Genomic DNA, 25,613 nt, shown 5'->3' on the forward strand with positions numbered 1-25,613 from the left:
CAATTTTACATTCCCATTGGTGCCAACATTTAATGTTGCTCTTTTTTTTTTTTTTTTTTTTAAATTTAGCCCTTCTAACAGAGCAAAACTGTATGTCATTGTAGATTTCATTTGCATTCCCCTGATAACTAATGATGTTGAATAACTTTCAACAATAATGTGCTTATTTCATGTGTATATATGTTATTTGGTAGTCTATTCAAGTTTTTTGTCCATTTTAAATTTGGATTGTTTATCTTTTTTGGCAATTTGAAGAAGTTCTTCACATATTCTGGATACAAATCCATTGTTCGATTTATGTGCTGTGGAATGATTTTTTCCAGTCAGTATTAAGGCTGTCTTTTCAGCAGAAAGTTTTAGTTTGATGAAGTTAAAGTTATCAATTTTACTTTCATGGCTAGTGTACTATATGATATACCTCAAACTAGTTTCTAAGTGTGGTGTGGAAAGGGGAGTCCAAGTTAATTTTTTCATATGATATTCAATTGATCTAGCATCATTTATTGAAAACACTATTTCTCAGTTGATTAGCTTGGTCCCTTGGTTGAAATTCAATTGACTGTATATTAGCAGATCTATTTCAGAACTCCTTTTTCCATTGATCTATTTTTCTATCCTCATGTCAGTCCCACACTATCTTGATTATTATAGCTTTGTAATAAGAGTGTTAAGTCCTCCAACTTTTTAAGATGCTTTGGGCTATCTTAGATGTTTTGCATTTATATATAAATTTTAGAGTCATCTTGTCTAAATCTTTTTTAAAGCTTTATGGAATTTTAATAATTGTTGCTAAGAATCTGTAGATCAATTTAGAAAGAATAGGAATCTTAACAATATTGAGTTCGCCGATCCACTAATATGGTATATATCTCCGTTTATTTGGGTCTGTTTTAATTCTAGTAGGATATGCAGTCCAATACTCTCTCGTGATGCTGGGCGGTGGCAGTGAGCTGCAGCCCCCAGTCAGCCATGTGATCAGGAGGGTAAACAAGTCAAACACTCACAACCATTCTGTACCCATCAACCATTCTGGTTTTCCCTTTCAGTACAGTAGTCAATACGTTACAAGAGATATTCAGCACTTTATTATAAAATAGGCTTTGTGTTAGATGATTTTGCCCAGCTATAGGCCAATGTAAGTGTTTTGAGCATGTTTAAGGTGGACTGGGCTAAGCTGTGATGTTCAGTAGGTTAGGTGTGTTAAATGTGTTTTCCACTTGTGCTGGGTTTATTAGGACACAGCCCCATGGATAAATCAAGGAAGGTCTGTACAGAGAAAAGAGGGGAAAGTCAAACGACACCTTGAGGAAGCAGTCAGCCAAACTCAAACTGTGGGACTTCCTACAACAGTCCTGATCTCTTAAAAGAGTCAATGCCATAAAAATGTTCTAGATTAAAAGAGACTAAAAAGATATATCAAAAATACAGTGTATGATCCCTTTTGAATCCAGGTTTTGTTTGTTTTTTAAAAAGCTCTAAAGAAAGTTTTGCAAAGAAATGGGAATATTTGAATATGAGCTGGACCTCAAAAATTGTTGGGCCCTCTTAATATTATTCTGTGAATGCATAACTTTTCATATGAATGAATAACTGTATGTATGAATGAATAAGTTTTGAAAGCTTTTCTGTCATAGTGCTTACACAACTATAAAAGGATAGACTATCCTTTTATACTCTACCAAAGCCAAGGAGTTCTGGGACACACTTGACATGCCTTTCCAGAGGCTGTTACATTCACATCTTTTCTCCCAATTTGGTCTCCCGTAGCCTCTTTAAAAGAATACACAGAGATATAAACATTAAAACTCTGAGAATTTTTATGAAAATGTAAAATTCTTTTCTAATCATAGTTTTTCACAGGGATCATTAATTCTGACATCCATTTATGTTTCCATTTTTGTGGAATTGCCAGCTTGGTTTTAAAACCTGTAGATTTCAGTTGCATCTTATAATGTGGCTTAAGAACATCATGTTCCTTTAGGCTAACCACATTTAGGTTGAGCCATTGTCAGACAATAGCATTTATCAGCATGATTTTCAGCAAATATTGTGAAATTTTTAGAAAAGATGCAAAATTATGGTTTCAAAATAGATGTACTGTCATTGCCAGAAAGAAACTCTGCAGCCTCAGCCGTGCTGGCTATGTGGGTGCGAACTGTTCACATTTGTTCATATATGTGGCCTCAGTGGGCAGGCCAGCCAGCCAGACTTGTTAACTATCCTGACAAGAGTTAATAGAACAAAAGACACTGAGAGCCATAACAAGCAGCTGTGTCTTTTTTGTTTGTTTGTTTTTAAGAGCCAGAATATGAAGCTGTAGTCATCTTTCAAGAGCTGTTATTTTGTCAGCCACACAGTTTGATTTCTATGATAAAGTTGAAGATTTTGGAAACATATAGTTCAGTTTTGTTTTTATAATATCAAAATATTAATGTAAAATTCTATCGACAATAAAAACAGGAAGAGTTAACATACTGCTGGAAGTGAATTCAGAGCAAGATGCTAATCAAATTAAAGAACTATACAAAAGGAGATAGACCCATTGAAAATGGGCAGTGATGTAATGAATACCACCTACAAGCCCAGCATTGTATATTCAAAAAGCAATAAAGTTGTAAAGAAGATCCATGAAAATGCACTTTCAACTTAGAGGCAACTCCAGATAAAAATTTACTGGTTAGATTTTGAATTTGAACATGCACTTTCCAAGTATGAGGTTAAAAATGAACGTATTTGTGTTGGGAGAGATTTTTGATTCATCAAAAAAGGAGTAGGCAAAGGCTGTCTTGTTTCAGGTCCATTTAACCAATACTCACTGTCTGCGGGAGCTGCCCTAAGCATGGCGGGCAATGGCAGATTCCTGCTGTCAAGGAGATTACACAGTACTTGGGGAGATAAGAAGCATACGCACCTGCCTACAATGCAAAGCAGTGTGTTATGAGTGCTAGAAACGAGGGCAGCAAAACTCAAAAGAATCTCAGAGGAGGGAGAAGCCAGAGGACTTGGGGAGAAGTCTTACGGTAGACCTTAAAGCATGGATTGTTGCAGCAACAGATGGAGATGGCAGGGCAAAGGCTGAGTCCTGGGAGAATTTCTGTGGCTTGTGAGTTAACAGTGTCTCCCCTCTGTGTTCTCATGGAACCCCATGCCCGCATCTATTATAGCATTTACCAGAATAGATTATTATGGTCTCTTTAACACACTCGCTAGACTGCAGTTTCCTAAAGGACAATTAAAATCCTCATTATTTGCGGATTCTGTATTTGTGTATTCACATCCTTGCTAAAATGTATTTGTAATCCCCCCAGTTAATCCTTATAGCACTTTCGCAGTTATTCACGGACACGTGTGGAGCCACGAAAAATTTGAGTTGCCTGGTGCACGTGTTTCCAGCTGGGGTTGAACAGGACCACACTCTGCCTTCTTGTTTCCGCTCTCATTTTGTAAACAAGCGTCATCTTCACAGTATTTAGTGCCACGTTTTTTGCGTTTTCGTGCTTTGAGCTGGTGATCTTCCTGTTTAAAATGGCCCCCAAGCATAGTGCCAAAATGCAAGAGGGCTGTGATATGCTTTACAGAGAAAATGTGTGTATTGGATTGCCTGTGGGTTCAGTGTTAATGAGTCAACAATGTGTATTAAGTAAGGTGTCTTTAAACAGAAACACACATAAAACAAGATTGTGTATTGATCAGTTAACGAAAATATTCTCACCAGAGGCTCTTAGGAACAAAACTTTATATTCCCCCAGGAGCAATGATTCGGTATCTACAAATTCACTGTTTGCAGTGACTTTATACAGCGAACTACCCTGAGTAATAAGAATTGACTGTATCTGTTACTTCCGTATGCTTAGCACTTAGAGTTTAGTAGATGGCCAAAGAGTTTTATGAGCAAACACCTGCATGTAGGGAGTTTGGAGGAATAAACCAGCTCAGCGGAAATGTTAAATACTGAATTCAGGAACTGGGGTGTGAATACCATGCAGGCAGCGGGAAGCTGTCGGAGACCGTCTCCTGGGAGTGACCTCTCAGCTCTGAACTGTTCACCAAGCACTGACTGAACGTGCTGGGTGGTGTGATGGACAGAATGAATATCCCCGGGGCCCTGCTGGCACGGAGATACTGCAGAAGCTCTCAGAACTCCTTCGGCAAGATTAATTTCCCAGGGATTTATGGGATGGATTGGAATTGAGAGAAACTGGAGACATAAAACCAAGTTAGGCAGCTATTGTAGCAATCCTGATACGAGGTAGTAGAGACCAGGATTAGGATGCTGGCAGGGAGAACAGAGAAGTAGGGGGAGATACTTGAGTTATTTGAAGAAAATCCACAGTATATGACTCGATACAGAGGATGAGGGAGATGGAGGGACAAAATTAAACTCTGAAGTTTGCTACCCATGACTTTGTTAGTTCCTGTGTTTGCAAATGTTTTTTTAAAATGTTTTCCTCATCTAAGGTAATTACTCTGTACTGTGCTGTCTTTTAAGACATCTGTAATGGGGTCACCGTCCTCAGCTGTTGTAACTAAGCAGCTGATGAATTGCCTAGGGTTTGGGGTGACGGTCAAGGACAGTACATCTGGTTTTAGCATGAATAGTGAATTTTTATCGCTAATTGTGAAATTTTTCCTGGGGGGATCCAGAGTTGAATTATGCCTCTTTTTAACTGAAAATATGTGCCATCCAGATGACTTCCACTCTGATGACAAGCTACGTCCCTCATTGTATGGCTAAATATTCCTAATGCAACTCTTACTACTACATTAGTGAGAGAGTAGGATGGATTAACATTCACTATTGTTCTTTGAGAAATTGCATGTGAAAAAATAGAGACCCAAGGATCTCCATTAATTACATTTCCAGTGGCATATGTAAGCCAGTAAGCTTTTTTAAGTTTGCAAAGTAATTCCTTCATTGTGAAGTACAGTGTGTTCAGTATCTTTCTTTATAGTTTCTATAAATCAAGAAATAAAACTTTATTTTCCCTCGGCATGATACAGACAGAAAGCTTTAGTTTTAGACAGCTATTTAGTTAAACTTTGGGTTAAAATCCTTTCTCAGTGTGCTTTTTTCTTATTAAAGATCATCTTTTAAAGAGAGAGTTTATATCTTACTATAAGCTATTTGCATTACCAACTGTTTTATAAGGTTATGGAAAACATATCCAACTTGGAACCTTTGGAATAATACATTTTTTTTTTTTCCTGGCACACTCAGATAATCAAGAAATGTAGTTTTTTAATGTCAATTTTCAAGAAAAAGTTTGAATGGTGCCAAGCTAGTAGTATTTATTCTATCTGTGGATAAGTACTACGTGTACTTAACTCAACTTGAGGTTCAAAATCAAAGGAATTTTGATGTTCTTTATCTGTTTTCATATGCTCTGAGTTTATCTTTCTGAACAAAGCCATGTTTGTAAAGGATATTAAGTTTTGTTTGACCTTCTTCTCAACTGCGAGTACTTGATGGACCTTAATGCAAGGGTATACTCCCTGGACTGATTGATACATAAACAGAAGACAGATGGTGTGGAGATGACTCTGATGATAATTCATTTTTCAGCTAGTCAAGAAGATATTTTGATTACAGTGTGTTTAAGTAACTATAACACAGTCTGCAATGTTGGTCTTGCTGGGAAGGGAGCACATGGAAAACAAGTTATGTGTTATTCGTGCCCCACAAAGGATGCAGTGTGTTGTACTGACTTTAATTCCTAGTGCTAGATTAGTACTGGAAGAGGTTAAACTGTGTCATGCAGTACGGTAAGTCAGTTAAACACAGACCAAATAGAAAAGGTAACTGCACAGCTTTGGGCCATAAATATTTGTCTTGGAAAGTATTTAGATGTTACTATATGAAAGAAACCAGTATTTTTACATTTAGGTAACAGTCTGTATACAGCTAATTAAAGAATTACATGGCTTGATTTTCAGTTTATGTGAATCGCAACTATCATGGAGCTTGCTTTCTGTGTCAACGAGTTTGAAACTGAAATCAGAGAGCCGACAACTCAGCAGCATGTTATGTCCCTGCTGTTGTTAAAGTTTTGAAAAAAAATAGCTAAGCAAAACGTCAAAAGGAGAAAAAATAATTATAATTGTGTGAATAGATAGGCCATTTAAATTTTTATTTTCATGTACTAATTACAGTCTCTACCTCTGTTTTTTGGTTTCACAATAGGATAATTGATCACTTAGATGGAGTGCGTTTGTTGTGGTCCCTACTAAAAAATCCTCACCCAGACGTGAAGGCCAGTGCGGCTTGGGCCCTCTGTCCCTGCATCCAGAATGCAAAGGTGAGAACAGACTGCAAATCAATCCATTCTAGAATCTCTAATACCATATTGAATAATGTCACCACAGGCCACTAATTACTTTTCACTTCTTTTTGGTCAGATTTATCTGGGGGAAAAATGTGCTGAACGTTTGTGCCAAACTAATTTTTGAGCAGTACCTTCTCCTGGTCAGTTTTTATATGTAAAATGAAACTGGGCTAAGATGGCAGTGCTTATTACCATGTTCTACATGGCTGGTGCAATCAAAACAAGTACCCCAGGTAAATTAGGGGGAGGAAAGTTGACTGTTCTTATCTCTTGGGTGAAAAGAAAATTGCATTACTGCTACTTTCAGAAGCTCAAGATGACTTCTATGTTATTCATTGTCTGAATCACTACAATGAAAAATCACTAAGTTCTTTGTTACCTTGAAAAAGTCACATAATTTCGTGAATCCCACTTTTCTTATCTGTCAGTAAAGACTGGATATAAAACCTATGGATAAAATTTTTATATGAAAAAAGACTGAACTGGAAGTTTCTGAAGTCTTTTAGCTCTTCATTTGTAAATTTTATTATTTTCTTTGAGGATCTCTTTTCAGCCCATTTCTGTTATCTTCACTTAAATTTCTTTTCCTATAGGTTTAGGGATTTCCCTTTAAGATCCTTGTTGCTAGAGATATTTCTCTCTGTTGAGTATTTTTATCTAAAGTATTTTTATTTAAAGCATTTAATTCCTGTAATAAATTTAACATGCCTCTATCTTCCTAAATATTTGTGACTAGAAGTAATCTTTTGTAAAAAGTGAATTGTGATATATAGCAATAGTAGAAAAGACTTACTACAAACTGGTTAATGGAACCATTTTTTTATAACAACAAAAAAGGAAAAATAAAAATAAAAACACCTCAAATGTCAGCCTACAGGAAAATGGACAACAGGATGATAGTACAGTCATAACATGTCATACAATGCAGCAGTGAAAAATGAATGTATTTCAGCAATGTGTTCATCAATATTGCTACATCACATAAACACATTGAGCAAAATAAAAACAAGTTTCAGAAGCAGACATACAATGTAATCCTATTATATAAGGTCCAAAGAAATTCTTTAAGTGCAAAATATAAATATTATTTAGGGAGCAAGAAAGAAGACTACTGGAGAAAGATTGCTACACATCCTTAAAGAATATCCTTAAAGATATTCCTTAAGAAAGACCTTAATCTTCCTTAAGGAATCTTTAACATCTTTAAGGATCTTAATTATCTTTAAGGAAGGTTAATGGTATCAGAGGCAAGCCAAGATTAATAAGCAGGACTAACTTCAGAGGAAAGAGATAATGTAAAGAACAGAAGATAACATTAAATTTTTAAAATTAATATCCTCAGAATGACCCTAGGGATACTACTAGGCCCAAAAAGCCTGAATAAAAAAGAAATATTCATAGATTGAGAAAGAACTTTTGGAAATTAAAAATATATTTGACAAAACAATAAATTTAATAAAAGAGATAAATACTAGGTTATGTGTGATGCTGGGATATGACTACGTAATTATCTGGATGATAAGGTCTAGTAAATAGCTAAAAATGTAAAGTAAACGTAAAAACCAAATAGGAATCACAAGCACACGAAAAGAAAGAGAGCAATTGAAAAGAAGAAACAGTCATTTTTTTTTAAAGGGGGGGGGGGGTGGTTTCCGTAAGCTGAAGAGTTGAAGAAAGACTCTAGTCTTCAGATTGAAAAGATTCATTTAGTGCCAAGTAGGGAAAAAGAATTTATCTATGCCTAGACACAAATTCAAATTTGGTGTTTCCAGGAATTAAAGGAAAGGAAAAAGTTACATAAGAGTAAGAATCACACCAGTATTAGACTTAACATCATTCACAATAAATTCTACAAGAAAAAGGAACAAAGCCTTTACTGTCTTTAGAGGAAAACACTTTTTATGCTGGAATTCTATACCCTGCAAAACTAGCATTCCAGTGAGAGTAGACTAAGGACAGAATAAACACATTGAGCCTTTAGAAATGTCAGCACTCAGGAAAGTTATCCCCCAGGGGTCTTCTTTGAAAAAAAATTACCTTACAATGTTTTCCAGCAAAACAGAAGATTCTAAGGAAGAGAATAACATGAGTTATAGAAACAATAATGAACAAATAAATCATTAGAATTTATAGCTAAATATGAATTTGTGTTGGTAATATGGCTTTCCAATTTTGTCAGATTATTAAGAAAGAATTTCTTTCAAAGTAATGGCATAAAGTAAAATAAAAGCAGATGGTGTTGTCACAGTAACAGTCTGAATCTAAACTACCAGATGATTCGGAAAGCATGTTAGGGAGTGGAAGGTAATAGGTAAAAACATGCCAAAAGTCTTTCCTTTTCCTAGAGAAGGGTGTTAGAGATACTGGTTAAATCTCAATCATCATTGAAAATATGATGAATTTAATATTATCATTGGTGAGATACCATTTTGTATAGATAACATTTCTATCAGTGCTGTTATTACGTGTAAACTGCGTCCTGTATTCGTATGGACTTCAACTCCAAATCTGCCTATTTATCTATCATTGGCTTTAAAAAGTATTCCAGCATTTCCACATTCGTTATTCTTGCCCAGGATTTCTGTCGCAAATATCCAACTGGTCTCCTTTGCTAGCAACCCAAACTGAGCCACACTCAGATTTTAAGAACAACCCATCCTGCCTGTGTTTAAGCTCTTGGCCCCAAGGCCAGTCTACACCTAAGCCCTCATAAAGAGCTCCATTTCTCCTGAACCTCTCCTGCCTTCCACTGCTCTCCACTCCCACCAACTCAGCATCTTTGAACTCTTCTCAGCTCCCTTCCTACCACTCCTGGGGGAAGGACAGACCCATGAGGATCTCTGCTTGTTCACTTCTCTTAGCAAGAACTTCTGTATGCATTTTCATTTGGGTAACATGAACATCTGAAGAGTTTTGAACAAGGAAGAGACATAAGCAGATTGGCTCACTAGAAAAAGTGTGAGTGGGTGATTGATTAGGCTATAGCCATGATTCAGAGGAAAGTAATTAGAGTTTGACCTAATACAGGGGCAGTGTGGGTGAAGAGGAAGAGCAAATACAAGAAATGATTGGGAAATAGAATCAGAAATTGGTGAGTTATTGGATGTTGGCTATGAGAAAGAGGTGAGAGAGAGTATGAATTTTTGTTTTTGTTTTGGTGTTTTAACTTTGACAACGAAGTAACCTTAGTTGCTAACCTTGTTAGTAACCTTCACCAAACATGGGAAGAACACAATTTGGGGAAAAGATGGGGGATTTGCTTTCATCCAGGTATAGGTGTCCAGTCATTTGAATATATGAATCTGGGTGTCAGGAGAGATTCTGGACTGGAGATACATATATATGGGAGCCATCAGTATGTAGGAGGCGGTTGAAGTCTTGAGCAAAGATGAACGGCAGAGGGTGTGGGCGACAAGAGAAGACCAGTGACAAAGAACAGTCACAGAGGAAGACCGACGTGTGATGAGATCACCAGGAGAGGGCAATTTCAAGAAAGACAAGAAAGGAAGCAAAGCCAAGAAAGGAGGAGTGTTCAGCGGTATCATTTGCCCCTAAGAGGTCATTTGCCTTTGAAAACTGAAAAGAGTACATTAAATATGGAAATTAAGAGGTCATCGGTCATAGACATTTCAGTCGAGAGGTGAGAGTTTAAGTCCGTGGTACTGGGGTGAGAAATGAATTAAGGGGAGAAATAGATACAAAGGGGATTAATAGTTCTTTCTGGAAGCTGAGGTGTTAATATCAATAGAAGGAAGCAATATGAAATCCAGAAGACAGTTTAGGCTGAGGGAATGACTAATACGGGAAAGGCATGAGAGAGGTGGAGAAGGTGTGTGTAGGTAGTAGATGGAGAAAGGAAGAATGGGTGCATGGAAGAAAGGAAGAAAGCATAGCTCTCACTGTTCCTAAACCTTACAAGCACATTGCTCTAAGTAGAGTAAAAATCTTCTGGAGCACCAAGCAGAAGGACAGTTCTAGAATACATAACTCCTGAGGGTGAGCCCTGTGAGAGGAAGGACTTCTGGTAAGAAACACTGAGAAAGGCCACTTCTTACTTCATCCAGGCAACAAACACATGCCCAATCTCCTGTCTCCCTGTCTTTCTATCTGTCTATCTATCGGCCTATCTATCTATCTATCATCTATCTATCTATCATCTATCTATCTATCTATCTATCTATCTATCTATCTATCTATCTATCTATCTATCTTTCTGTCATCCAATTCAGAAGTGACAAAGTTATCAAAGGGATCTGAATTAATACCCTTCTGTGAATTTAAAAACTTGAAGTCACACATTTCTTAGCTGACAGTAAGTATAATTTGGCTGATTATTTCAACAATGAGGACTGGCTTTTCTGATTACATAATATAGAAGACATTTCCGTAAATTGAATTAACTAAATATGCAGAGTCAAAATTTGATGTCATGTATATCACAAAATACATCTTTTATGACTAAATTTATGATGAACATTTTTAGATGTCAATTCGAAATAGATGAGGAGGATGCATACCTTTTCAAAAATGTATTGAGATAATGTGAGTAAAAATTGTGAAGACTATTGGTCTCGTATATCAGGTCTGGCCCTTGAAATGGGAGAGAAGGAAATTTAAAACATATTTCCTCAAGAAAATACCCTAATTTGCAAGATTCTTGTCCTTTTGAAAACTCCTATTTTCTAGGACCAGGAGGTGAATATTATACTGGTTTCCTTCCTTGCGTACTTCTAGAACAAAACTCATCTTCCCAAGGCAGAAGGATACCTCAGGGGTCAAGTGCAAGAGAGGTCATGTGCTCAGAAAGGCAAGAGGAAAGAAAGCACATTTATATTAAAAAATAGTATCTCATTATTCATATAGATCCTAATCAAACCGTGGTTTCAGACAGCTCTATCTAATAGAAATTTCTGTGATAATGGAAATGTACTCTTCAGATATTGCAACCAGTAGCCATGTGTGGGTTTTGAAATGTGACTAGTCTGACTGAGGAACTAAACTTTTAATTATATTAAGTTTCAATTAATTTAAGTAGCCACATGTAGCTAGTGGCTATTGTTTTGACTATCCCAAGTCTAAGATATGCAAATAATGGAGAGTTGTTTTTGAAAAGCGACTTCTGCAAAAAGTTCTAAACCTCAAGAATTATATAAGTTGGCATATGGTTATATATTCACTGTGCCAATTTTAGAAAGTAAAGAAAAACACAAAGGAAAGTGTCTTTTGTGTTTCCATATAAATTTAAAATATTTTTTGTTCTAGTTCTGTGAAAAATGCCATTGGTAATTTGATAGGGATCGCATTGAATCTGTAGCTTGCCTTGTGTAGTATGGTCATTTTGACAATATTGATTCTTCTTATCCGAGAACATGGTGTATCTCTCCATCTGTTTGTGTCATCTTCAATTACTTTCATCAGTGTCTTATAGTTTTCCGAGTACAGGTGTTTTGCCTCCTTAGGTAGGTTTATTCCTAGGTATTTTATTCTTTTTGATGTGTGTTTCCTTAATTTCTCTTTCTGATCATTTGTTGTTAGTGTATAGAAATGAAACAGATTTCTGTGTATTAATTTTGTATCCTGCAATTTACCGAATTCATTGATGAGCTTTAGTAGTTTTCTGGTAGCGTCTTTAGGATTTTCTATGTATGGTATCATGTCATCTGCAAACAATGACACTATTACTTCTGCTTTTCCAGTTTGTATTCCTTTTATTTCTTTTTCTTCTCTGATTGCTGTGGATAGGACTGCCAAAACTATGTTGAATAAAAGTGGCGAGAATGGACATTTTTGTCCTGCTCCTGATCTTAGAAGAAGCGCTTTCAGTTTTTCACCATTGAGAATGATGTTAGCTGTGGGTTTGTCATATATGGCCTTTATTATGTTGAGGTAGTTTCCCTCTATGCCCACTTTCTGGAGAGTTTTTATCATAAATGGGTGTTGAATTTTGTCAAAAGCTTTTTCTGCATCTATTGAGATGATCATATGGTTTTTATTCTTTAATTTGTTAATATGGTGTATCACATTGATTGATTTGCATATGTTGAAGAATCCTTGCATTCCTGGGATAAACCCCACTTGATCATGGTGTATGATCCTTTTAATGTGTTGTTGGACTCGGTTTGCTAGTATTTTGTTGAGGATCTTTGGGTCTATGTTCATCAGTGATACTGGCCTGTAATTTTCGTTTTTGTAGTATCTCTGTCTGGTTTTGATATCAGGATGATGGTGGACTCATAGAATGAGCTTGGGAGTATTCCTTCCTCTGCAATTTTTTTGAATAATTGCAGAAGGATAGGCGCTAACTCTTCTCTAAATGTTTGATAGAATTCTCCTGTAAAGCCATCTGGTCCTGAACTTTTGTTTGTTGGAAGTTTTTAAATCACAGTTTCAATTTCAGTACTTGTGATTGGTCGATTCATATTTTCTGTTTCTTCCTGGGTCAGTCTTGGAAGGTTGTACCTTTCTAAGAATTTGTACATTTCTTCTAGGTTGTCCATTTTATTGGCATATAGTGCTTGTACTAGTCTCTTATGATCCTTCGTATTTCTGTGGTGTCAGTTGTAACTTCTCCTTTTTCATTTTTAATTTTATTGATTTGAGACCTCTCCCTTTTGTTCCTGATGAGTCTAGCTAAAGGTTTATCAATTTTGCTCTTCTCAGAGAGCCAGCTTTTAGTTTCATTGATCTTTTCTATTGTTTTCTTCATTTCTATTTCATTTATTTCTGCTCTGTTCTTGGTGATTTTTCCTTCTACTAACTTTGGGTTTTCCTTGTTCTTCTTTCTCTAATTGCTTTAGGTGTAAGGTTAGGTTGTTTATTTGAGATGTTTCTTGTTTCCCGAGGTAGGATTGTATTGCTATAAACTTCCCTCTTAGAACTGCTTTTGCTTCATCCCATAGATTTTGGATTGTCGTGTTTTCATTTTCATTTGTCTCTAGGTATTTTTGATTTCCTCTTTGATTTCTTCAGTGATCCATTTGTTGTTTAGTAGCGTATTGTTTAGCCTCCACATGTTTGTGTTCTTTGCAGTTTTTTTCTTGTAGTTGATTTACAGTCATAGCATTGTGGTTGGAAAAGATTTTACATGTTATTGATTAATCCCTTCCATACTAACCCAAATTAATAATTAAAATCCATAAAATGTTGGTTTGTTTTTTCAATACTCATACCAAAAATTAATCACAAATCAGGAATAGAATAGGGTTTTGTTTTGTTTTGTTTTGTTTTTCATTCAAATTTTAACCTAAACATAGTAATCTGGGGGTTAAATGAGATTTTATCTCATTTTCACCCACGTATTATACCCAAGGAGATACAACTTCTGTTACTTCTTAGTAATTATGAAAGATAGCCCCAGAATATAAAATGATGCTGGTGAAGAACATGTTATAGTTTTAATACTTAGCAGTTAGACTGGGTTTATACTTCATAAGCATTTGCATTTAAATCTTCATTTTGCCGTGAGCTTCATGACAGTACATGAATATAATAAAATTAAAAGTTAATAATGATTTAACTTAATCTCCAGGCATGTCAAATAATGTCATTAATTCAACAACATTTGTTTAGCACTAACTGTTTGCCAGACCCTGTGCAGGTGCTCATTACATTCTGTATGCCCATTTTTTTGCATCTTAACATAAATGCATAATATTTATGCAATTAAGTTTGTAGTGTTAAAAAAAAAGAGTGAGGTTAAATGAAACAAAGCTTCCATCATTTGAGCCTTTCTAGAATGTTCCTTCACATAAGGAGAGAAAATAAAGTTACCTATGACATATTGGTAGAAATTTGAGCACAGTTCCCTAGGGATATGTTTTATAATTGACATTGTGTCCTAGGTTAACAGGCAGTGTTTTCTCTTCCTTGGTGGTAAATGTAAAATACTAGCACATTTTACAATCAACTGCCTTTTTTTTTTTTTAAGTTAATTAATTAATTTATTTATTTTTGGCTGTGTTGGGTCTTCGTTTCTGTGCGAGGGCTTTCTCTAGTTGCGGCGAGCGGGGGCCACTCTTCATCGCGGTGTGCGGGCCTCTCACTATCGCGGCCTCTCTTGTTGCGGAGCACAGGCTCCAGACGCGCAGGCTCAGTAGTTGTGGCTCACGGGCCCAGCTGCTCCGCGGCACGTGGGATCTTCCCAGACCAGGGCTCGAACCCGTGTCCCCTGCATTGGCAGGCGGATTCTCAACCACTGTGCCACCAGGGAAGCCCTAATCAACTGCCTTTTTGATAAGCTAAAGTAATATGGGTAAAGATACTTATGAATGTCCGTATGCACTGAGGTTATGTATGCTTGGGACTCCTTTAGGGTCTCACGTGTCTTATATTACATCACTCTCCAAAACTTAGCCCACCTGATTATATTCAGGTTCGCATCCTCATCCTCATGCTTGAGCATCCTCAAGAATAGATCTTGTATATTCTACTGTTTTAGGTAAGTTTAAATTGTTTTCGAATAAGAGTATATGTTCTATGGGAGAGTAGAGGCAGGAAACATTTTTTGAATATGCTGGGCATCCAGCTTGCAGTAAAATAAGAGAACCAGAAAAGATCTTGCCAGATATTTTGGCCCATTCTTCCCTCTTTCCCCCTCCCTCCCGCTCTCTGCTTGAGGTACGTTAATGACTCAGCTTTCTAGGGAAAATTTCCTTTTATTTTATAAGAAAGCATTTCCACATTTTTCATGTAAGATGCTTTTGCAAGTCACTTTAGAATTATTAACTTACGAATCACAGGAGTCGGCGTCATTTAGAAATAAACCACTTCTTCGTCTGGATTCATGGCACTGACAGTAACGCTGCAGAAACCAGCCACTGTCAGTGATAGCTAAGGGCTGTGCCGATCTGAGCACGCTCTGTGTGTGTCCATGTGGAATGGAGGTGGTGAGGTGTCAACTGTTCGAGACAGATGTTACCCATTTTTTTATACTGTTAGCAGCACATACGTTAGAACACATTTTCAGATCTGTTAAGAAAATGAGATGTGGAAATTACTTGTATTGGATGGATTGCCTCTTTTGTTGCTGGGAAATATTTAAAGCTACCTATCAGTGGATGAGTGAGACAGCAGAGTATTTCAGTAATGAATTGTGGAATAATTGTGACGAAGAGTCACAAAGTAAGTTGGCATTGTATTTGCGTTGTAATTAGATGTATCGAACAAATGGACAGTGGGACTTTTGTAGTAAGAAATATTGACTTTTTTACCAGGAGGCCAGTGTCTCAACTAGAAAACTTAAAATTTTCCTTCATTCTGGAGAAAGTCAGTATATTATAGTTTTTGGTCACTTATCAGTGATACAGAAAATGTACTAAGTGAAAAAGAAATGTTTTGCCTGCTTGATAATTATCTGTCCATTCCTTATATGATTCGAAAATCAGGGTGTGAAATGTAAGTCTGTTTTATGGTCTTATATTAAACCTGAAAGAATATTTAAGATAGGAAATAAGCATCTTCAGTTTAAAAACTACTCAGTATGCGTCAGTCTATCAAGAACTAAACAACAGAGGCTGAAATAATACTGAAGTTATTACAAAAAATTCGCTGCATATTTTTCTAAGTAGCTTTATTAAAAGGTTTTATTTAAGGCTTAAGGAAAGTTTGTTGTTGTTGTTTTCCTGTTAAGATTACTAAAAAGGACAGAGATCCTAAGATGTGACCTCTGTAGTGATGTTATTTGGTAAAATTCATGAGCTGCAAGTCTGGCTGCAGATGAAGAGCTGCTTTGTAAGAAGTGTGAGAGATTTGTAAATGGAAGTGAAAAGCTGCTCCTTTCCAGCTGAACGATCAAACACATTTTTGGAGGAAAACAGTGGTTGAACAGGTGTTCAGTATTATGAACTTGTGATGTAAAGAATGCAGCAACTGAATCTGGCAAAGATCCACGTATTAAATTCTTTGTTCTTAAGAACCAAAATTTCCTGCTGCAGAAAATCAACTCACATTTGTGCTCCATGAAAAATAAGATATTGAAAAGTTACAGAATTCACATAAAGAATGTATAATTGTGTTACATCACTTACTTTCAAGCTTTTTGCCAGCATTTATAAGAATCATGTTTCTTTCTTAAAATATCACTGCGTTTTTTTATATTTTCTTTTTGTGAATGCTGTAAGATAGCATTTAATCGTATTTCCTTTCATTAATGACTTTTAAAAGTTTTTATTAAGAAAAAAATAGAAGTTTACATATATTTATTGGCCTTTTTATAAGAAGTGATTCACATAATTCATATTAATTTGTAATTACCACTTCCTTATGAACTAGATGGGAAACAGGTATTTTACTTTAGAATAAATACTCTGTATAGTAAGTCAGCTGTAGCATTAGGAAGAAAACTCAATCTGTCTTCCAAATCAGTAATATATCCATTAGATCGCTTGGCCTTGTAACCTTCTTAAACCTAATTTTGCTGCTTGTTTAGGAAATAATGTCTGGTTGTGAATTTTGACCTCAGAGGGAAAAAGAAAATCTCTAGTAATTTCAAAACCAGCAACCTGAGGAATCTGCCCCAAACAGAGAAGCCAATTAGAAGATGTATGAGAATGATCCCCTGAAAGAGACGAGGAAAAAGTTAATTTCTGTGAGGCTGAAATACAAGCTTGGGCAATTTGAGCTTCCTGACTACAGGTGTGACAGAACACAGCTGATCAAACCAGGCAGGAATTTGACATCACACACTGTTTAATTTCAGCTGCCCAATGAGCCATGCCCAATCTGGAAGCCAGAGAGAACCTGGAAAAGGAGCGTGTAGGGCTGTAACTTCATACTGAGAAGACTGCCATGGACACGGCTTAGGAGCTTGGATTTGCTCACGTTTGGGCCAACGAATGTATAGCTGTCCACGGTGTGCCAAAAAGGCTGCATAGGTTTTTAAAACATTGAAAACCTGTTTAAAATGTAATCCGTGTTTGGCAGCCCACCTATCTGGGGTCGGCTATCATCTTCAATAAGTCACCAAATAGTTCAAAGTAGGCGCCTCATCTGGCCCCCAGTTTCTAAAATCCTAGAAACTAAAGTGAACTATATTACAGGTATTTTTTCTGTGTGCCGGATTTTCAAGTGGGAACTTGAAGGCCCAAACAAAAGTGAGGATGTGACAAAGTTGTCTTCAGTATCTGTGGGTCACGTTTGTTGCTTTCACCTGGATTCCCCTCCTGTCCTGCTACTGTTTCCCATTCCATGCTTCTCAGCCCCAAAGGGGGCTACAATGGAGGTCGCTAGTTCAGGAAGGGGTAGATTGACAGAGGTGTAATATACAAAATGGAAAGTAACGACTAAAAGGTATAGCCTGTTCTAAACAGGTGTGCCAACAATAAGCTGCCCATGAAACCATGTAACCATTTTATTTGGAAGTACAGTTGATCAGTTTCCAGTTACTTTATTAAACTAATAACCTCATCCATTGAGTTAATCATATCATTATCTCCACCTCAGCCAAGAACTCCCAGGACCACACACTGCGCTTGATCACCATCAGAAACTGTGTCATCTCACAGTTCATGGGTTTGGACCCCAGTTTCTGATGCAACGTTATGTCCCTCTGTCTCTCTGGGCACAGAGCTTTTTTTGTTTGTTTTGTTTTTAATTTTTCTAAATTGAGGTATAGTTGTTTACCGTATCATATAAGTTTCAGGTGAACACAGTGAGTCACAATTTTTAAAAGTTACATTCTATTTATAGTTACTATAAAATATTGGCTGTGTTCCCTGAAAGCAGGCACACTTGTCTTGTTCCTGATCTTGGAGAGAAACTTTCAGCCTTTCACTGTGGAATATGATCTCAGCTGTGGGTTTTTCCTACTTGGCCTTTATTATGTTGAGATCGTTTTCTTCTATTCTTAGCTTGTTGAGCTTGTTTTTTTAATCATATGAGGATGTTGAATTTTGTCAAATACTTTTTCTGCATCAATTGATGTGCTCTTATGGGTTTAACCTTTATTCTGTTAACGCAGGGCAGTATACTGATTGACTTTCTTGTATTTAACCACCCATACTTTCTAGGAATAAATCCCACTTTGTCATGATGTGTAATCCTGTTGAATCTGGCTTGCTACTGTTTTGTTGAGGACTGCAGTTTTCATTTTTTATACTGTCCTTATTTGGCTTTGGTATCAGAGTAATGCTAACCTCCTACACTGCATTTGGGAGTGTTATCTCTTCTTCAGTTCTTTGGAAGAGTTTGAGGATTGCTGTTAATTTTTATTTAAATGTTCAGTAGAATTCACCAGTGAAGCCATACGGTCCTGGGCTTTTCTTTGTTGGAAGGTTTTTGATTACTGATTCAATTTCCTTACTTATAATGTAACTTATATAGATCTGTTCGTATTTTTTGTTTATTCATGGTTCAGTCTTGGTAGGTTACGTGTTTCTAGAAATTTATTCATTTCTTCTAGGTTATCCAATTTGTTGGCATACAACTGTTGATAGTATTCTCTTACAATCCTTTTTATTTCTCTAAATTGTTATGTCCCTTCTTTCATTTTGGATTTGAGTTGAGTCTTCTCTTTTTTTCTTCATTAATCTAGCTAAGGATTTGTCAGTTGTGTTTTGAATAGCCAACTCTTGGTTTCATCGATTTTTCTCTACTGTTTTTCTGTTTTTTTCTTTAGGAAATAGAGTGATGTCTTCTTTAACCCAATAGTTATTTACAAGTGTGTTGCTTAATTGTCACATATTTGTGTATTTTCCAGTTTTCCTTCTGTTGTTGATTTCTATTTTCATTCAATCATTGTGTTCAGGAAAGGTACTTTGTATGATTTCAGTCTTTTTTTTTTTAAGTTAGACTGATTTTGTGGCCTAAAATATAGTCTTCCTGTAGAATGTTCTATGTGCACTTGAGAAAAATGTATATTCTGCTGTTGTTGGGTAAAGTGTTTTATATATGTCTGTTAGATCCAATTGGTCTGTAGTGTTGTTTAATTCCTCTATTTCCTTATTGATATTCTGTCTGATTGTCCTATCCATGATTGAAAATGGGGTATTGAAGTATCCCACTCTTGTTTTTAAGGAGCTGTTTCTTCCTCCAGTTCTGTCAATGTTTGCTTCATATATTTTGGGATTCATACAAATGTTTATAATTATTGTATTATATCTAGTAGAATTGACCCCCTTATCATTATATACATCCTTCTTTCTCTTTTTAAATAGTTTTTGACTTTTCATGGAATATCTTCCCATATTTTTACTTTCAACCTATGTGTGTCCTTAGACCTACAGTGAATCTCTTGTAGACCTCATACTGGATCTTTTTTTAAAAATCCATTCAGCCCATCTGTGCATTTTGATTGGAGAGTTTAATCCATTTATATTTAGAGTAATTGCTGATAGGGAAGCACTTACTTTTGCTATTTTAATATTTGTTTTCTGTATGTTTTGTGGCTTTTTCCCCTCATTTCATTCATTAATGCTTTCCTTTGTGTTCAGTTGATTTTTTGTAGTGCCATATTTTTATTCCCTTCTCCTTTCCTTCTGTGCATATTCTATAGATATTTTCTTTGTGGTTACCATGGGGATTACATATAGTATCCTCAAGTTATGACAGTTTACCTTAAATTGATACTAATAACTTCAGTTGCACTCAGGCACTCTACTCCTTTACAATTACGCTTTCCCACTCCCCCTTGATGTTCCCAATGCCACAAATTACATCTTTACATGTTGTGTACCCAATAACATAGATTTATAACTATTTTTATGAATTTGTCTTTTAAATCTTATAGAAAATAAAAAGTAGAGTTACAAACCAAATTACTATAACACTGCTATTTGTATTTTTCCATTTACCTTTATCAGGTCTCTTTAAGTTTATCCTAAAGTATATTGAACCTCTTGGGTTTGTATATCCATGTATTTACTCAAATTTGGAATGTTTTCAGCCATTATTTCTTCAAATAATCTCTCTGCCCCTTTCTCTCTCTCTCTCTCTCTTTTTTTTTTTCTTCTTACATTTAGTAATTTCAAATGTCCTGTCTTCAGGTTCACTGATTCTTTCTTCTGCCTATTTGAGTCTGTTATTTTATACCTCTAGTTAATTTTTCAATTCAGTTATTATATTTTTCAGTGCTATAATTTCTATTTGGTTCTTTAAAAAAAATTCTATCTTGTTGCTGATATTCTCATGTTATTTCTATATCATTTTCCTTATTTTCTTTAATTCTTTGTGTATTTCTTGAGCATTTTGAGCATACTTAAGATAGATGTTTTACAGTCTTTGCCTGATACATCTGTAAGTCTGATGCATTTGTTTCTTCAGGGTTGGTTTCTGGAGATTTACTTTGTTCCTTTGAGTGAGCCATGTTTTCCTGTTTTCTTGGTGTATCTTGTGTTTTTTTTTGTTGAAAATTGGGCCACTAGTTGAAAAAACAGCCACTAGTCATTTTAGATTGGCTTGGAAGACCTTCACTAGTCATTCTTGTCATTCCTGTTGGAATCACCTAGGGTAAAGGTGTAAGGTCTTCTCAGATCTTTTCTGGGCATGTGTTTTATCTGGGCCAGTGTGTCTGTCTACTTAAAATTTCCCCCATATTCATAGCTGCTTTTAAATGTCTTAATTTCCCAAAGAGTCTCACCCCAGCTTTTTCTTGGGGCCTTAAATGTTCTATTTTATTCCTCTTCTTATAACTTCTTGCCCTGAGGTGTCTGTGAGTCTGCAGTCCCCCTGCAGTTTTCACACCCCACAGTGAGTACCATTGTCTTCCACAGCTTCTGCCATCTGAGGTCCAGCATGCGCCACAATTTCGCATCTAAGTTCTTAGTCACATGAGACAGGGACCAGTCTCTCAGGTAGCTCATCCACAGGCCAGAGTGTTGCAAGTCGTTTCTACTCCTCTTGTTCTGGTCAAGGGAGGGGACTGGGAATTGGCCCGCTTCCTCCTGACCTGTAGCGTTGCCAGGAAGGGGATGGGACGTGGGCAAGTAAAAATGCCAGGAAATTTCCTGAAGTTCTGAATGTGGCTTTATCTTGGTTCAGTGTTTGTTTATTTGCTATAGATCTCTGAATTGGTTTCCAGAGCTCCTATGAAGTTACTTTAGCCAGTCTGTTAGTTGTTTATTTAATGTTTCCATGGGGGAACAAGTGTCTGGTGCTTCTAAGTCCACCATCTTGGAAATATCTCCATGCTTTCTGATGAGAAGTCAGATACTGGTATTAATGAAGTTCCCTTGTACATGATAGCCATGTACAACTTTCAAGTGCAGCCTGCAACTTTCAAGATTCTCTCTTTGTCTTTCAACAGTTTAATTATAATGTGTCTAGGTGTGTATCTGAGTTTATTATACTTGGAATTCCTTAAGATACTTGAATATATGGGTTAAAATTTTTTTCTCAAATTTGTGAAGATTTTGCCATTATTTCTTCGGATATTCTTTCTGTCCCTTTCTCTTCTTCCAAATCTCTCATATACATAGATTGGTATGCTTGATGGTATCCTATAGGTCTCTGAGAATGTGTTCATTTTTCTTCATTTTTTGTTTGGCTCCTCAGACTAGATAATCTGAACTGAACTATCTTCAAATTCACCAAGTCTCTTTTCTGCCCGCTCACATCTGATGTTGGGCCCGTATAGTAAATTTCCCATTTCAGTTACTGAACATTTCAACTCTAGAATTTCTAATTGACTTTTTTTAATAAGTTAAATCTCTTTATTAGTGTTCTCTACTTCCTGAGACACTGTTCTCAAACTTTAATTGTTTAGGCGTGGTTTCCTTTAGTTCCTTGTACATATTTATAATAGCTGATTTAAAGTCTTTATCTAATAAGTCCAACATGGTACAGGCTTCCTTACAGTCAGATTTTATTGACTGCTTTCTTTCCCTGGGGCATACTTAGTGGCATACTTTTCTCTTTTTTTTTTGTATGTCTTATAACTTTTTACTGGAAACCTTATATTGAAAATAATATAATTTAGAAACTCTGGAAATCAGATTCCCCCCTTTTCAGGGGTTGTGTTCTTGCTGTTTGTTGTTGTTTTTGCTATTGTTTGTTATTGACTTTCTTGGACTAATTCTGTAACATCTGTGTTCCCTCTCAGTGTGACACTGAGGTTTCTTCTCAGTTAGCTCATTGGACAGCTGATGAGTTGATAGAGGTTTTCCTAAACACTATGCATCATTAGATTTCTTACCGTTTGGTGTGGGGCCCTGTGCGCATTCTATGGCAGCCAGTGAACTCTAGCAGCTTACACATCTGTCTTACCCTTCACTTCCCGTGTAGGGCCTCACAGTCAGGCAGAGACGAGTGACCGCAGCTGCCTCAGGTCTTTTCTGAGCACGTGCATATCCCTACACTTGCTTGTGGCATTTTAAAGCCCCAGGAATACGGTGGAGTTTTTCAAAGCCCTCTATAGACCTCACATTTCCAAGATTTTCCTTTTAATTTTCTTTTTGTCCAACCTCTTGTCTGTCCCAACTGATATTGCCATCTCAAACAGCTTTTATGTTAAATAATTGCCACTGATTTTTTTTTTTAAGACACACCCTGAGGATAGGACTTTCCTCATTAAATGAGTCCTGAGGTAAAGACAAGCCTTTGGAGCTTTTCCTAAAAGTTGCCATTCAGGTCAAATAGTGACCATTCTTTTGTAATGAGGCTTTTGGGGGAGCTCCCAACCCATTCTTCCCCCTCCTGTGGCTGCCAGGCTTCAGGTTTTTCACAGATACCATGGTTTCAAGGCCATTGGTTTTCAAGGCTACTGCAGAGCTGGGGAGAGGAAGGTGGGAAAGTTAAGACACCACAAAGCTCACTGTTCTTGCTGAAGTTCAGCTGTTTTTCTTGAATAAACACCCCTCGTTACAAGCCTTTCATTAAATTCGAGAGTTCCGAAAATGTTGATTTTGCCTTTTTTGCCAGTGTACTCACTGTTGTTACAGATGATCGGACCCTCACCCTACAATTCCACAAGTGCTTGGGCGTTTACGTTCAGCATTTTTGCACTGAGGCTATGATTTTGGAAGTAATAGCAACACAATTTGATAATTATCCAGATTGGTCATTCTCCAGTCTAGATACACATCATCTTCAGAGCTTTAAAAAAAAATATCCTCATGCAAGAGCCTTAACCCTTGTTCTGTATATTGAGATTGAGGCCTTGGCATACATATTTCTAAAAAATCACCCCAGGTGGTTCTGATGTGAAACCAAGGCTGAGAACCACTGATCTAGATCTTATTTATTTTGAATCCCACAACGTAAAATAGCACCTTACATTTCTGAGGCTCCACACGGATATCTCAGGAGGTAAGAAGTCTGCCCGTCTCTGTTCTAGTCAGACCACATCTGGAGCTGTGTTAAACTCGGCGTGTTCTCAGAGAAACTTTGGTAAATGAGAGGGAAGACCGACGAAAACCATTTACTATGAAAATTAGTTAAAGGTACACACAGGAAATGAGGGAGACCAGGTAGCTGGCTTCAAGTGTTAGAAGAACATTCATGAAAATGAGGATTAGTTGCAGGTAGTATAATGTTCATTATGAGTTAAAGAGGTTCATCTCATGAACTGGGAAGCTAATCACATATTTATAGAAAAATACGATATAACAGACCCAACAAGTAAACTTTTGGAAAAGAACCTCTTCATAAATTAGACTCCCTGTGTTTTGTTTTTTGTTTTTGAAGTGTAGTGTTTCATACAATTAATTTTTTTCAGTCAAGATTATGGTTTCAAGTATTATTCTTAGCCTGGTCTACACAACTCACTGATTGGATCTTAAGCAGAAACTGTTTTACCCGTCTTAATCTGTGGGTTATTGACTACAGGTGGGAAAAATTCTGAATATATATATATATGCATATGTATATGTACAGATTTACATGCAATAGGTACTTCATGATAATAGGTCTTATATTTGTTTAGCACCTTGTACTTACAGACTTCTTTCAAATACATCATTGGCTAAGAAGGTCACTTAATTCCCTCCATAAGCCTCTGAATACACAATGGTGCTTCACAAATTAGACCTCCTCATTAACAGAATATGGCATCTAAAGCAGAATCAAGACAGGACACAGTAAAATCGAAAAATCACAGTTGACCGTGATATTTTAAAAGATTATCTTAAATTATGCTGAGGAAGTAGAAAAAAATCAGAACCATTAAATTTTTAAAAAATTTATCTTGTGAATTAATTGGATAAAGCCACCTTCAATGTTTAATACATTTTCTGCTACATAAATCTAGACTGTGAGCCACCATGTCATTTATTTCACTGGAAATTAATTTCTTGTTCCTTCAGTTCAGAAGGAAAGGAATAATCAGTGATGTTCTACTTTTGATTTTTGAAGAACCACATTTGAAAGTGTAAAGTAATTCTGGATCATATATATATATATTTAAGCTGTAGGACTTGTTAACTACTAGGAACAGAAAAAGGATCTTATTGTGATAGAGCCACACAAACGGTCTGTCCTCCTTGAGTATATAGAGGTGTATTTAGAATTTGAAAAGCAATTTATTGAATATACCTTTAGGACAAGATCTGCCTGTTCAGTTTTGGTTTCTCTGGCATGCTATTCTAATGTGAATGTAGCATTTTTGAAATTTTTTATATGCAGTGTACTCTTTTAAAATCTCTTTCAAATATTATATTATGCATTGTATGGGCTCTATATGGCACAGAGCGGTGTTTTTATAGCCCTTCTGGTCAAAAATTTCTGTCTTAAGTCATGTTACCCTTGTCTTGCACGTGCTTTAAAGTTGCATTCTGTGTACCTCACCTCCTCAGAAAGCTGCCGGTTCTTTTTTGCTGGAGGCAAGAGAGGGAGTGTCAAGCCTGTTATTTTACCTGCTCTGTGCTAAACATCCAGGTTCCTGTTTTATTCATTAATCCGTAAATAATAATCTGTCCTAATATTTTCCTATTAGTTGAATTTTAACCAAAAATATTTTGCTACTTTATATTTTCATCACATTTGTGTATTTGACTTCATTTTGTTTAATTTGAACTTGACACCTTTTCCTACTTACTCAACCATTCAAGCTTTACTTTGATAGCAGCATGAAGGTGTTTCATATTCTCTTTTTCAATTATGGTTTTGGTTTGTCTTGGGAAATGTCATTGGCAAAATAGCTTCATCTCTTTTGGAATTATTAACTCTCTAAATTGGGAAGCTTCTTCTGACTGTTTATAAACTAACTGTAATGTGACAACTTCAACTGTTGGTACTTCCAAGTCCAAGCACACAGTGTGTAGTGAAAAGACACTAAATGAGAAATCAGGAGATCTAAAGTTGCTTTTTAGTTTTGTCACTCATTGTGCATGAACCTTTAGCCTTCCTATCTATAAAATGAGG

General features: G+C 36.3%; 1 protein-coding gene across 1 annotated transcript in view; it reads left to right on the plus strand.

Moving 5' to 3' along the window:
* The window catches only part of ODAD2 (outer dynein arm docking complex subunit 2), a 178,108-nt gene that overhangs the window by 69,696 nt on the left and 82,799 nt on the right, over nt 1-25,613 (plus strand). The window contains exon 17 of the mRNA XM_068562910.1: nt 6,182-6,296. Within this exon, the coding sequence (XP_068419011.1) occupies nt 6,182-6,296 (115 nt within the window). The remainder of the gene's footprint in view (nt 1-6,181; nt 6,297-25,613) is intronic.

The sequence above is a fragment of the Eschrichtius robustus genome, chromosome 1, assembly GCF_028021215.1.
Source record: "Eschrichtius robustus isolate mEscRob2 chromosome 1, mEscRob2.pri, whole genome shotgun sequence".
Lineage (NCBI taxonomy): Eukaryota > Metazoa > Chordata > Mammalia > Artiodactyla > Eschrichtiidae > Eschrichtius > Eschrichtius robustus.